This window comes from Sciurus vulgaris (assembly GCF_902686455.1).
Source record: "Sciurus vulgaris genome assembly, chromosome: 4".
Lineage (NCBI taxonomy): Eukaryota > Metazoa > Chordata > Mammalia > Rodentia > Sciuridae > Sciurus > Sciurus vulgaris.
This window is the reverse complement of record NC_136464.1, coordinates 67,113,793-67,128,252: the sequence shown is the minus strand read 5'-3', so window position 1 is coordinate 67,128,252 and position 14,460 is coordinate 67,113,793. Positions and strand designations below refer to the sequence as shown.

The window sequence follows — 14,460 nt, the reverse complement described above, 5'->3', positions numbered from 1 at the left end:
CTCATAAACTTTGTTGGCACTCCTCATCAAGCATGGGGTGGCCACTTGTCATAACTTTGCTGCCTGAGACTTTTCCAGAAGACTCTTAAGCACAAGCTGGAAAAAACCCAACTGTGGGGGTTCATTCTTCCTGGGGATCACCTTCTACCAATGAATAAAAGGAGTTGGTAGATCCAAGTCCCAGAAGTCTGACCTTCCAGAGGGAGATTCTGAAGTATGTTCTCCGTGATTTCTTGGGGCTACCCACTGGAGTTGAGCTCAAGCTGCTGACATTGTTAACTAACCAGCTCATTCACTTAGGCTTCACTTCTCTTTCTTCACACGAAAGTTTCCAGTGCTCAACTTCTGATCTCAGAGTTTGCTTCCAGGGAACCCAGTTACCAGTTATTTAATGGTCCTTATTCCAGTTTTCACCTACGCCTCTCCTTCTGTCCTAAAGACTCTTCCTCAAAATCCTCTCTGTTCTCAAGACTTCACCAAAAATCAATTCTGTTCCAAGTTCTTGGACCATTCCTTTTTCCCAATGTTCTGGGGTCCCCTTGCACTGGTTCCCCAATTCCAAGACTTACTGCATTCATAAGCTGTAAGCTCAGAAGAGAAAGAACTGCAGCTTTCTCACTCCCTACTGCTCTCCCAGTACTGTGTTCAAAGGCTGATGCAATTGGTGTTTTCAAAGCATTTGTCGAATAAATGGATGACATTGGAAAGAGTGAAGAATACAACGAATTTTATACCCTAAAGTTTTAACACTAACATGTTAAAGACACTATTCTCATTCCTATTTTATAGATGGAGAATCTGAAGTTCAAGAGACTGGACTTAGATCAATCTTGAACTCAAAGGACACTTTCTACTGTATTGCTGCCTGGCATCCTTCACCTTCATGCCCAAGGTCAGAGTGACCAATTGGGGTAGCATGCACTTGAGGTGAATAATTTACCAGTAGTGGAAACAGGCAAAGCTACTTGGAGGAAGAAAAGTAGGTCAATTTAAACAAACCAAAAACCCAAAAAATAAAAAGGAGGTCAACTATGCTTAATTTGAATGTAAGCAGTTGCCCTGGAATATGGCTTAGATACATTTAAAGAGAAGAAACCTAAATCCACAAAGGACTTGATACAAACTTTTGTTAAATTTCAGATATTTTTATCTTTGGAGTTCAATATGGATCACTTACACATTCTATTATTTTCCTACTATGGTCCTACTTCCCCTTTGCCTTCTGGAACAGGTGGAGAATGTTGATAATAAGTTGTAATATCATGCTCTACTAATTCCATCTTCTCCTTCACTTGGGTCACTTTTTTTTTTAAACATTTATCACTAAAAATCTCCTCTTGAGTAACTAATAATCTTGAAAATTGCATGAAATTAGTATAGGTTGAGAACCCCCAATATGTAAACCCGAAATCTGAGATGTTCCAAATTCCAATACACTTTGAGTGACAACATGATGCCACAGTAGAAAATTCCATTTTGTTTCATTTACAAAATTTTTAAATATTGTATAAAATTACCATCAGGCTATGTGTATAAAGCATATATGAATTATAAAAGAACTCTGTACTTAGACTTGAATCCCATACCAAGATATTTCATTACATATATATGTAAATATTCTAAAATCTGAACTAATCAGTAACCTGAGATAATTTTGGTCCCAAGCATTTCAGATAAGCTAGACTCAACCTGTAGTGTAGTTTCAAAAATAGGATCTTTTGGAAAAGATCTAAATATATTTATTTCACAGCACTCAATGCAATATAAAATTAGGGATGATGTGCAAGATAGAAAATTTCAAAGGACAGGAATTCAATGTGACATGTCAAAATACACATCAGACACAAACCATAATATATCATGCACTAACTTCTTCCTCCATTTCTAAAGAGAAAGTTAAATAATGTAAGCCTGTATTAGACATCTTGCACATTTTTAAAAAATTTACAAGCCTATACATTAAAACAAGGACTCAGATTAACTTAAAAGCTTTATACAGAAATAAAAATGCTGTAACCAACTATTTCAATTTTAGAAGCACCATGTGGACAGACATTGAAAAATATCAAGAGTGACTCAGGAGGCTTAGGAAAGATGATTTCAAGTTCAAGTTCAGTCTCAGCAATTTATCAAGAGTCTGTCTCAAAATAAAAAATAAAAAGGGCCGAGTATGTAGTTCCATGCTAGAAAGCCCAAGTTCTATCCTCAATTCAACAACAACACATCTTTAAAGGAAAAAAAGCACACTTGCAGTTTAAATTTTACTCATTTGCTGCTAAAGTGCGTTAGGAATTTATTAGTGCTGAGGATCATACTCCGGACCTCCCACATGCTAGGTTAAGTGCTGTACCACTAAGTGATAGCCCCAGCCTTGTTAAATCCTGTTTTCATGAGATAAGAATAGTCATCTCCATCATACAGAAAACTGAAGCTGGCAGATGAAGTCAAGATTGAATTCGTAAGTCCTAGGTTATCTCCTGGTCAATATTATCACTAAGTTACACTAAAACCTACCTACTATGGGTAAACACTGTTCTTTTCACTTGGTCATTTCAACTGACCACATGCCTGACAACCAAATTAAAAATTCACTGCATTAACAGTAAAAATGGAATCTTGCTTATACCAAAGTGAATCAACACTCACACAGTTGAATTTACTTTTATACAGAAAAGGACCTAGATTTAAATGGTTTGAACTTGCAAGATGGTATCGTAAATAAGTTTTGAAGACTACTCCTAAGAGAGAATCCTGCTAAATAGTACATTTTCTCCCCAGAACATGAATTCTAATTGCTATGGGCTTACAACTGACAAATCATACTCCCCACCTCCCAGTGTGTATAAACATCATTCCAAATATCCATTCTGTTTCTTCCTGAATGAATGGATGTGGGGCTAATCCATGTTTTATTATTTAAAGGACTGTGCTCTACTTTCAAACCAATTTTCTCATTTTGGCAAGGCATATAAATCATGTTATTTTATAGATGAGAAATTAAGCCCAAGAGAGTTTAAATAACTGGCCCAGGGAAAGAATGGGTACACAAACCCAGCTGATTCTTAATCACTCTTCCTACAAAGTAGGAAGCAAGAGCTGGAGATGTGGCTCAGTGGTAGAGTGCTCACCTAGCATGTGAGGCACTGGGTTCAAATTCTCAACATCACAATAAATAAATAAAGGTCCATCAATAACAAAAAAAATTAAAAAGTAGGAAGCAAAACCATATTTATAATTTAAACTTTTAAGAATAAGCACAATACCACACCAATTGTGACATGCGAAGCCTGAATATTTGCTGTCGTGTGTCACTTAATGACATGGATGACACTGAGAAATTCACTGGTAGGCAATGTGATTGTGGGAACGTCACAGAGTGTACTTATCACACCATTACTGTGTGTGGCCTCCTAATGCAATCCAGAGATGCTCAACACAAGATGCATGAGGCTGCTGCTTGGGTAACAGGGCATACTGTTCTACGGTATACTTTCATAAGTAGCTCATTTTTAAAGAAAATGATAAATATATAAAGCAGTATCAGTCATCACATTGTATGCACTGTTCATAATTGCATGTACTGCATTTGTGCATGACAGGTAGTACAGGTTTATTTATACCAGTACCACCACATACATGTGTGTAATGCATGGCATGACAAATGACAGCTGCAATGCCACTAGGCAACAGGAATTTTCGGTTCCACTGCAGTCTTGAGGGACCACTGTTACATATGCAGTTCCTCATTGACTGATGTGGCACGTAACTTATTATATTTGCCTGTTTAAACATAACATTTTAAGAATTGGTTATCCTTTCTATTTCAAAATCTCATCTTCTAGGTTTACTGTTTTAAAGAAATGCAGCACAGAACAGTGCATGAATCGTAAGTGCACAGCTCAATGAATTTTCAAAACTACAGCACTTTTTTAACTAAACCGCACCAGCCCCTTTCATCCTATCTTCCCTAAGTTTACTTTGTAAAGCTAAAGCATTTAGAGTTTAGATTGTATTTTGGATACCTGCCAGAAGCAACAGGGAAATGTTTGTTTTCCAACCCAAAGAACAGGGGAGGGGGAAAAGAGAGAGAGAGATAGGGCTTAAGGCTCAAGAGGTACATTTTAAAAAATTATCTTTATTTAGGTTTCTGATTCAGCACATGTATCAAAGACTAATAAACATAAAGTAAATAAGACATTAATTGGAAGTCTTACATCTCTCTAAACTCCGTCCAAGAATGTCAAGATTGCCACTAGTACCAGAATTCCAACATAGTCAAGTTGTAGACAAGCCACCATGAGCAACACAGAGTGTGCACGGACATGCAGAGGGAAAAGGCGTGCTACCATCTGGCTCTCCTCTTTCCCCTGTTGACCCCTTTCCTTTTGACAGTCCACTTTTGCTTTCCACGCTAAGTTCCAAGTCAAGTCCAAAGACCACTCAGGGTCAATCCGACCACATACTTTTCCAGAGGAATGTATTATTCTTAACATGTTGTGCCTGCAACTTTGTTTTTGCCAGGATGAAGTTCAGACTGAGATGTACAGTACAATCTAGATGACGGTGCAGACTATGTCAAAAAAGTAAAGTTGAGCAGTAGCCTGAGTTAAGGCATGAATGCACACAAGCACTCCTGCACACACAGCACTGTGCTATCATGAGCACAGGTTCCTTCAACCGCCTACCAAGAGGCAACCTAGGCACAGCAGTTAATCACAACTGCTGACCATTTTGAAAAATGTGCCCCAAAACTTTATGCTAACATGTTTTATCAAACACACACAGAGAAAAAAAGAGAGGAGAGAAACTAAAAATCAAAAACACTAAAACCCCTTAATCTCTCTTACAATGGCTCTTGAGCATGGAACTCGTGTAGCAGCGTCAATGGCTGGCTCTTTAATAATTTGGAAATAAGAGTTTGTTTTACTATGCATTTCTTTGGTAGTCATCACTACAAAGTTTTCAGTGTAGTTTACCTATGAGACAAGAAGTAGACAGAAGATCGAGTGACAAATATTTCTTCTGTACTGATAAATATTAAGCTCTCAAAGCACAAGTGACTATGTTTTTTCTTGCCTGTGGGAAAGCAAGGCTCCGTGCAGGGGAAGTTCATATTTACCTAACAAAGGGTAATGCACATTTTTCCCCCCTGACAACTGAAGAGTTAACAATTCACATTATAGATTATTTCTGGTCAAATCAGTTAAAAGCCAATCGCAAGGCACAGCAGTACTTGGTGTCAAAGCCACATTCTGGTCACATTCATTCCATGGTTACTAGTTAGAATCTCAGAAGCTCAGAACTGAAAACTCCTTCCAATCCAAGGAGTAAGTTAAATTCAATCTTAAATACTTCTACCATCTGCCAAATTTCTAGAATTCTGTCTAGAATGCCAGCATGCTTGATAAGAGAAAGCAGTTCAGAGCCCAGAGTTGTCAGGTATTAGGTAGGTTAATTTGGTTTGTATAAAAGGCATGGTAATCTGGCAACAGAGTACTTATACTATTAGCAGCACAGTGGTAGCCAAGGGTCTCTGTCAGCAAGACAGGAAATAAAGCTACTGAAGCTACTGTTTCTCCCTCCACCTGCGGGATGGCTACTGATTTTACAAAGACCTTCGAGAATCAACATTGGGTTCGGTTGTGCAAGTGGGCAACAGAATGGCAGGAAGCACATTCAGCCCCCATGAGAAGTGCCCAGCCTAGGTAAGTCCATTTCCCACAGATGAGGGGCTTCTGCCTCTATGGTCTCAGGATCTGAATCTCACTGGTCCCAGGTGGCAAAGCAGTTGCCAAGAAATTGTTCTAACAGGTACTGCCCAACCATTAGTGGCTCCACATAAGGTCATAAAACATTTTAAGATGACATGAAACATCATAAATTCAAAATAGTAGTGTTTGTTCTATGAGTTTTGAATGTCCACAGGGAGAAACAACTAGATTTTTGTTGAAAAGTGCTGTTTGAAGGAGCAATATTTTATTTTGAAGTGAAATAATGAGTCTAGGGGAACTAGCAGTACATTTCTGCAGAGGTCTGAATATCAAGAATCTCTCTCTCAAAGGCATTTATTAGGAACTGTCTGCTCAAAGTGCTTTTTCATTCACCATATGGCAATGTTTTCACCTTTGTGCTTTGAGGAGGTAACGAAATTGACAGGAAACTGAGGAAAGATCATTACATATGGGCCTTCTTATTTGAGCATAAGACACCAACCAACAGCATTGAAATTTACAATCCCATAAACAAATTCTTGTAAACGTGTATCTCCCATAAGAAAAACAAAGAACTGTACGGTGAAGGCAAAATCGGTTTGCCTAGTCAGAATTCCTTGGAATGGCAATAATGTACCAGAAGGATCAGTGAGCTATTGGGGAAATCCCCAGTTTGACATGGCCTAGTCAGATCACATTAAAAACCTAAAGCCTTGATAATAAATGCCAAACTTCCCCAAGTTTGAGAACTGCACTATGATTATGTATATAACAGACATTATAAATAAAATTTTTACAGATCAACGATTTCTTCCTAACGATTGGGGATGACGTTCTCGGTATGGGGGTAGAAGCAGGAAGAGGTGAAAAACCTTTTTGTTGCTTTTACTCTCAAGTTCTTAAATGCTAGTCAAACACTATTATCCAATAACACTTTTTTTCATTCTGTTAACTCTTAAATATGCATTTGAAGGCAAAAATGGAAGTTTCTCTACTGTACAATATTAAATATCTACAACATCATGGTTCCTTATTTTTTAGGAGTGTGTGCAATAAGGAGTTAGATATTAGAGATGGTTGTCACAAAACATGAACTCTTAAAAATTACTGATAAATTAATATTCAGTTCTCTGATTATATCCGTCAGATAACACGTTCTCATCATAAAATATACATTCTCTAGTAAGTTATGTTCATCCACAGCATATATAAATATGCAAACACAGGTGGTAAAAAGCACTTTACTACCAACGTACAAATCAGTAACTGCTGAAAAACAAAAAGAAAGATGGAGCAAGTAGTAATGAAAGTGACTCTGTGTTCCACATCAAAGTGAAACCAAAGGGTTTAATGAATGGAAATATTCAGAATATACTTCTTTGTACACCATACTTGCTTATACTGGGCAAAATAAGCAGTCCTCGGTGCTAACGTACCACTTTCCTCTACATGTCTTTTCTTTCTGCCAAGCAATACAGTATTTTTGGCCATTTTGCCAAGATAGTCTAATGGCAGATAGTATTTTCTAATAGTATTTTGCACCTTTAAAATATTTGTTCAAATTCCATCTCAGGAGAACATAAAGAATGGGAGGGGAAATCACACTGGTATAGTTACAATCACCTGCCCTCTGCAGCAGGAATCAAAGAGCACATTCTAATCAGCCACTGAAATCACCCCAGGTTGGACACTCATGTTAGACTCATGTTAGAGGGGTCAAATAGGTGGAGTAGCATTAAGAATAAAGGGAAGAATCACATCTTAATATGTAAGAATTATCCATCCCAGGTTTGTGGAGAAGATTTAGCCACGTGATTCGTTCTTTAGGTTGTTTTACAAGAGACATGGATGTTGAATTACATTGGAAATAACCTATAAAAGTGTACCTGTAGAAAGCTCTACTAAACAGGGTGTGTCTTGGGCACCGATTCTTCTAACTTCCCATTGTACACTGAAAGTCAGATTTTCAAAGGTGTGAACTGTAGTGCTGAATTCTTGGTATGTTTGGTAAACACCACAATAATTGGAGAAGGGGGTAATAACAGCTGCTCAGTAATTTTCTGCAGATTCATGGAAAAAAATATAAAAAATATATCCCTTTTTATTTTACAAACCTAAAAGCCAAGAAAATGAAGCTCCGGGGCCAAGCGAAAATTGCACACTGCTGCTGTATTACCAAATACCAAATAGCCAATGTTCCAGCCAGGGAATGGACATACATGTAGATTCAAGTAAAACACGGATGGAAAGTCGTCTGGTTAGTGTTGTAGACCCACAACACTGGCTGCGTTTCCAACGAACGTTTACAACACAATGAATAGTGAAGCCTAGATAACCTCAGTGCAAATAAGTCAGATCCAAATATGCCAGGGAAGGAAGCCTTTGGCGTTGAGGAGACGGCTCCAATGGACGAGTCCCAACTTGAAATTCAGACTAAGCACATGCATTAAGGCTGGGAGGAGGGGTGCACCGAATGTTGCGAAGGAGCAGGCTGCGAGGCGCCTGCTGAGGGGACCGCGGGCTGCATGGGTGGCGGAGGTGGAGGCGGAGGCGGCTGGACTGGGGTCTGTGTGTTGGGAGACGGAGGCGGTGTGGGCCGTTTGAATTTGTCAGGACTGTTGCTTCTCCGTGGTGAAGGCCTCTGTGGAGAGGACAGGAAGCAGGTCAGCCTGGGGCGCCAGCAAGTTTCCAACACAGCACCACCAGGAGCGGAGACTCCTGGAGAACTGAGCAGCAGACACCAGGAACCACTGATCTCCTTTATCCCCACTGGGTACTGGGGAGTCAGGAGAGCTTAAGGTAGTGCTCACACCTACGCCTGTGGAAAAGCTGGGCAACATTACTATAAAACTTGCATTGGTCACACTACTGCACATGGCCCCATGAATGACAGCTCTAACTTTTAAAAACAGGTGTCATATCATCCCCTTATGTGGTCACTGTCAGTTGTATGTCCTCAGTTTCTCCTCTCACTCCTCTCAAACAACTTCTCCATATCCCGAAGGTCAGAGCTCAACAAAACAGTCCCCATTTTGCACAAAGTCCATCAAACTGACTTGGAAAAAGCTTCAGAAATATCTCAATGATTTTACAGAATAGGGCTCCTCTTTGAAATATTATCTCAGTGGAAATATCCTCAATTCTTTCCACCTTTCTCACCCTATTAGCTACCTTTCTTCTCTTCCTTTGTGTGGTTACACAGATTGAATCCAGGGCCTAATGCAAGCCGCCAGGCAAACACTCTATCACTGATAATCATCCCCATTCCCCACCCCTCTTTTTTTGGAGACAGGGTCAGATTAAGGTGCCAAAGCTGGCCTTGAACTTGTAATTCTCCTGCTTCAGTCTCCTAAGTGTCTGGGGTTACAGGTGTGCACCACCTTGCCCACTCCTATTAGCTACCTTTTTGATTGGTCTGTTAGTCAACTATATAATTAATTCTAATGAGGGGGAAAAAAAAAAAAAAACCCATCCTGTATTTAAGCTTCCTTCTAATTCAAGGAGAGAAATTTGAGTAAAACTAGAAACAGGGTTAACTTCAGGGAGAATATCAAGGGTTGGTGAACTGTGAAGGTGTAGATGGTAAATATTTTCAGAAATTATGGCAACCAATAATAATTCTTTATGGCAAGGAACTGGCCAGAGTTCGGTTGAGGCACTGGTCAGACTTCAAGTTACATTTCAAACAGGGCAATTTTTCACAGGAAATAAAGTCGAAGTTTTGCATACTGAAAAGGAGTCTAGTTTTAACATTAGAACTTTGTGTCAAACTACAAAGAAGTCTCTTTGGTTTAAGGTGAACTGAGCAGGGGAGATGGGAAGAAAGGTAAATGTTTAAGGGCATCAATTGCAGTCTCCGAAGAGGACCATCTGGTACCCGCACTGAAAGCGCTGCTTCCCACCCTACAGACACTTACTGTGATTCCATGGGACGTCCCCATGTGTTGCACGTGAAGACCTGGAGAATTGTAGTAAGACATTCCGGCTCTAGTCAATGAGGTTGGTGGCGTGAAACCAACTGTGTGACTTGCATATGATAGACCTGAAATATAACAACAAATTAAGCATCATCTCTAACTCAGTTTACTATTAGTATCTTCAATCATCTAGGTTTTGAAATGCAGAGGTCTCAATTAACCAAAAAATAAAAACACATGAGAAAGGCGATGGGCTCACTGAACAGCATGCTGGATAATGAGGGATATAAGAAGTCGAGCCCTGGAACAGAACAGAAAACCCAGAAATAAACCCACATATACCGTCAACTGATTTATAAGAAACATGCTGAGAACACACAATGGGGAAAAGACAGTCTCGGCAAAAAAATGTTAGGAAAACTGGATAACTATATGCAAAAGAATAAAACTGAACCTTTCTATTATACCATACACACAAATCAATTCAAAATGGATTAAAGATTTAAATTTAAGACCCGAAACAATAAATGCCCTAGAAGAAAAATAATCAAAGAGTGACAAGTCAATCTATAAAACGGGAGAAAATATCTGCAAACTACTTATGTGATAAGGGGTTAACATCCAAAATATACAAGGAACTTCTATACTCAATGATAAAAAAAAACAAAAAAAACCAAACCAAAGACCAAATAACTCGATTTAAAAAACGAGCAAAAGGAGCTGGGTGTTGTTTAGTGGTAGAACCTATCATATGTGAAGCCCTGGGTTTGCTCCCCAGCACCACCATCATGAATAAAATAAAATAAATAAAAATAAAGCAAAGCAATTGGATTGGCATTTCTTCAAAGAAATACCAATGGTTGTTAAGTATATGAAAAAATTATGTCATTAATCATCAGGGAAAAACAAATCAAAACCACAATGAAGAATTTTTTCACACTTACTAGGATGACTATCATTTTAAAAAATGACGTCCTGGCAAGAATATGGAGAAATTGTATTGTTGGTGGGAATGTAAAATGGAGCCTTTGCTACAGAAAATGGTATGGAGATGCCCCCTGCCACCAAATGAAAACAGAACTATCACAGAGACCAGGAATTAAGGATGGAAATCAGGATTTGAGAGAGATATGTGCACTCCCATGTTCCACACAGCATTATTCACAATGTCTAGATACAGAAACAACCTAACTGTCCATCCATGGATGAGCTCATAAGGAAAAACGTGGAGACACATACAATATAATCCCTTTCAAAAAGAGAACCTGCTATATGTGATAACATAAAAAAAAAAACCTGGAACATTATGCTAAGTGAAATAACACAATCACAGAAAGACAAATACTCAATGGTTCTACTTACATGTGGAACAGAAAATAGTCAAACATAGAGATAGGAAGGTGGTTGCTAGTGACCGAAGAGGAAGAAGAAAAAGGGCAGAATTGCTATTCAACAGGCATAAAGTTTCTGTTAAGCAAGGTAAATATGCATAAAGTCACTGTACAAAAAAAGGATCCATTCAAGAGTGTGGGGACAGGAACTCCCAATTAACTGTTTTGTGTCCATTAGATGCCAAGCCAAGTGAACTCTACTTCTGCTTTTCTGAATGACATGAAAGGGAGAAGCTGTTAAAGATGCTTTTCTATACACTTTTTGCTTCCACAATAGACATTCAGCCACCAAGGCTTTTCCTTCAGTTGTCCTACAACAGGACATGGCTGTGCCCTCAACACCTAATGACAAGAGCTGACTTTGTCTTTTGGTTATCAATTAGTGGTGCTTTCTGTTTGACATATTTCCATTTCCAATTATGGATTTTTTATTCCACTTGCAAAACAGAGGTCTAAAGTAAAACATGAATCTTTTGAAGCTAAGTGGTCCATATGATGCTTACTGGTATCACAGGGCATTGTTCAGCTGGGAGAGGGAGGAAGAGATTGTCTTTAAATAGGTTTGGCGATTAAAACCCTAATTCTACTTCTTATGAAAGTGGTAAATTTAAGTCTACAAAAGTGGATCCTTATCCCCAAAGAGACCTTAAAAGTTTCACTAAAAAAAAAAAAAAAAAAAAAAAGGAAAAAAAACAATTCCAGTAAGTTTTCTAGTATTACTAGGTTAACCTTTCTGAAGAGTAATTATATTAAGTCAGTGACCAAGAATCTCCAAAGACTGTTTAACCACCTAACTGAGGGGAAAAAAAAAACCCCAAAAACAAAGAAAAAAAAACCTTTCTGGCTGCTATAAAGCACTATGTGTTTGCCTTCAAACTACCTTCTCATGGTCTAGGTCAGTCTTCTTAACATGGGTATGAAAGTCTTGCTTGCCTTACCCCAAACCAAATTAAGAGCTTGAGCCAGGTGCAGTGGTACATGCATGTAAGGACAGTGATTTAGGAGGCTGAGGAAGGAAGGTGAAAAATTCAAGACCAGCCTCAGCAACTAAGTGAGACCCTGAATCAAGATTTAAAAAATACAAATGACTGGAGAGTAGTCCTGTGGTAAGGTGCCCCTTGGTTCAATCATCAGTACAAAAAAATAAATAAAAATTCAGGGTAGCTGGCACCAGGGTAGCAAGATGAGAAGTACAGAGGTATTATCACTCTTCCTCAGACCTGTCTATCCATCATTTGTCACCTGCCTGAGAATGACTTCAATTTCCTTGCCTCTTCCTTTCCCCAATGTCATTCAGCGCTTCCCCCATTCTTTTCTTCTGGGAGCGGGGAGAACGGGGGATTGAACTCAGGGGCACTCAACCACTGAGTCACATCCCCAGCTTTATTTTGTATTTTATTTAGAGACAGGGTCTCACTGAGTTGCTTGGCACCTCGATTTTGCTGTGCCTGTCTGTGAACTTGTGATCCTCCTGTCTCAGTCTCCTGAGAGCTCCCCCATTCTTTGGAGAGGCAAAAAGCCCAAGCTTTAAAGCCAGACTGAATGATTATTTTAGATTCCAACTATGTCACTTGGCACTGAGCAAGAACAGACAAGTCACTTACTCCCACTGTGCTTTAAATTCCTCAATTGGCAAGTGGGATTACTTTATAAAATCATCGTGAGGATAAAATGAGTTATTATCATATGTACTATTCGACCTACTTCCCCAGGTCCTGTTGTGGCTTATAGGCCCTGTTGCCTCTTAGAGGCCATGGTCCATGTCTTATTAATTTTTGTTTTCCCTTGAATGCTAATGATCAAGCATCTCATCTTCTTGCCTAGGAATATAAAAAAAAAAAAATTTTAAAACAAAACAAAAAAAAACAAACAAACAAACAAAAAACTCTAGGTTAAAGTTCCAAACTGCAAAATCTGGCTCACTCAATACAATAGAGTCAGGCATAGCTGAATGAGGAGGGCACAGTCTGAGAAATGCATTGTTAGGTGATTTTGTTATTGTGTGAGCATCAGAGTGTGCTTACACAAACTAAGCGACAATGCCATCATTGACATAAACATCGTTATTCTGCACCCATTTCTTTTATTGCTTAAATTGTTCTAGTTCTGGTGTTTGGGAGTTCCTGTATTCATTGGGCACACACCCCCCCCCCAACCCATTTTGTTTTTTGAGCACTTCCTTAACTTATTATATTACAAGGTGCCTCAGACCTGGAAACATCCATCACTCAAATAGCCCACGTTCTTTTCACTGATGAATGGAGTTAGAAGCCAAAGTCTGGGAGCTGGGTGTGCCCATTATTAGTGGGAGCAGAGCTATTTTTAGAAATCATACTAACCACCCTTGATTTAGACACATCAGAGCATGCTAATTGGGATTATCCTTTCCTTAGGCACCATAAAATAAGGAAGAATTTGAAAAGCAACACACTTCACACATACAAAGCTACATGTAATCAAGAAGAGGAGCTTTTGTAAGTTGTTAGGTAGGTAGTTTTCCATCGAATTGTGAAAGAGGACGCAAAATAGTTCAAAAAGCTGGTGAAAATGCAAGGATTTCCAATGTTAGCAACAAAAAGGGAGGAATAAAAGCCAAAATATTTAAAGTGGAAATGAAAAGTATATAAACTTCTACTAAAGAAGTGTTGAGATATTTTCTTTAATTTTTTTATTGTAAACAAATGGGATACATGTTGTTTCTTTGTACATGGCAAAAGGCATACCATTTGTGTAATCATAAATTTACATAGGGTAATGTTGTTTGATTCATTCTGTTATTTTTTCCCTTCCCCCCCACCCCTCCTTTCCCTCTATAGTCCTTCCTTCCTCCATTCTTGCCTCCCTCCCTAACCCTAACCCCTCCCACCCCCCATTATGTGTCATCATCCGCTTATCAGAGGAGATATTCTTAACATTGAGAACTACTAATTGTTCCAGAAAAAAATAAAAGGGAATCCCTTTTTTTCTTCTTTTGTCTGATTTCTCTGGTTAGAGAACTGTATTAACTACATTGAACATCCTTACCTTGTCCCTGATTTTAGAGGAAATGCTTTCAGATTTTGTCTGTTCAGTATTATGTTGGCTTCAGGTTTTCATAAAGACTTTAAAATGCTGAAGTAGGTTCCTTGCATCCCTAGTTTTGCTGGTATTTTTAACATGATTGGGTGCTGCGTTCATTAGAGGACTTTTCTGCATCTATTGGTAGTGGTCATATGATTCTTAATTCTATTTAAGTGATAAATTACATTTATTGATTTGCATATGCTGAACCAAACTTGCATTTCTGGAAAGAAGCCCACTTGATCATGGTGTATCGTCTTCTTCATGTGTTTCTGAATGTGGTTTCCTAAGATTTTATTGAGGCTTTTTGCAGTATTTGGGAGGGTTCTCTCCCTTTCAATTTTATGGAATAATTTGAGGAAGACTGGTATTAGTTCTTCT

At 38.7% G+C, this 14,460-nt stretch overlaps 1 protein-coding gene across 1 annotated transcript in view; it reads right to left on the bottom strand.

Moving 5' to 3' along the window:
• Positions 1–4,115: 4,115 nt before the first annotated feature.
• The window catches only part of CCDC6 (coiled-coil domain containing 6), a 116,844-nt gene continuing 106,499 nt past the window's right edge, over positions 4,116–14,460 (bottom strand). Inside the window, exons 8-9 of the mRNA XM_079138157.1 lie at positions 9,629–9,753; positions 4,116–8,352 (exon numbers count right to left, since the gene is read on the bottom strand). Coding sequence (XP_078994283.1) covers positions 8,158–8,352; positions 9,629–9,753 — 320 coding nt within the window. The 3' untranslated portion in view covers positions 4,116–8,157. The remainder of the gene's footprint in view (positions 8,353–9,628; positions 9,754–14,460) is intronic.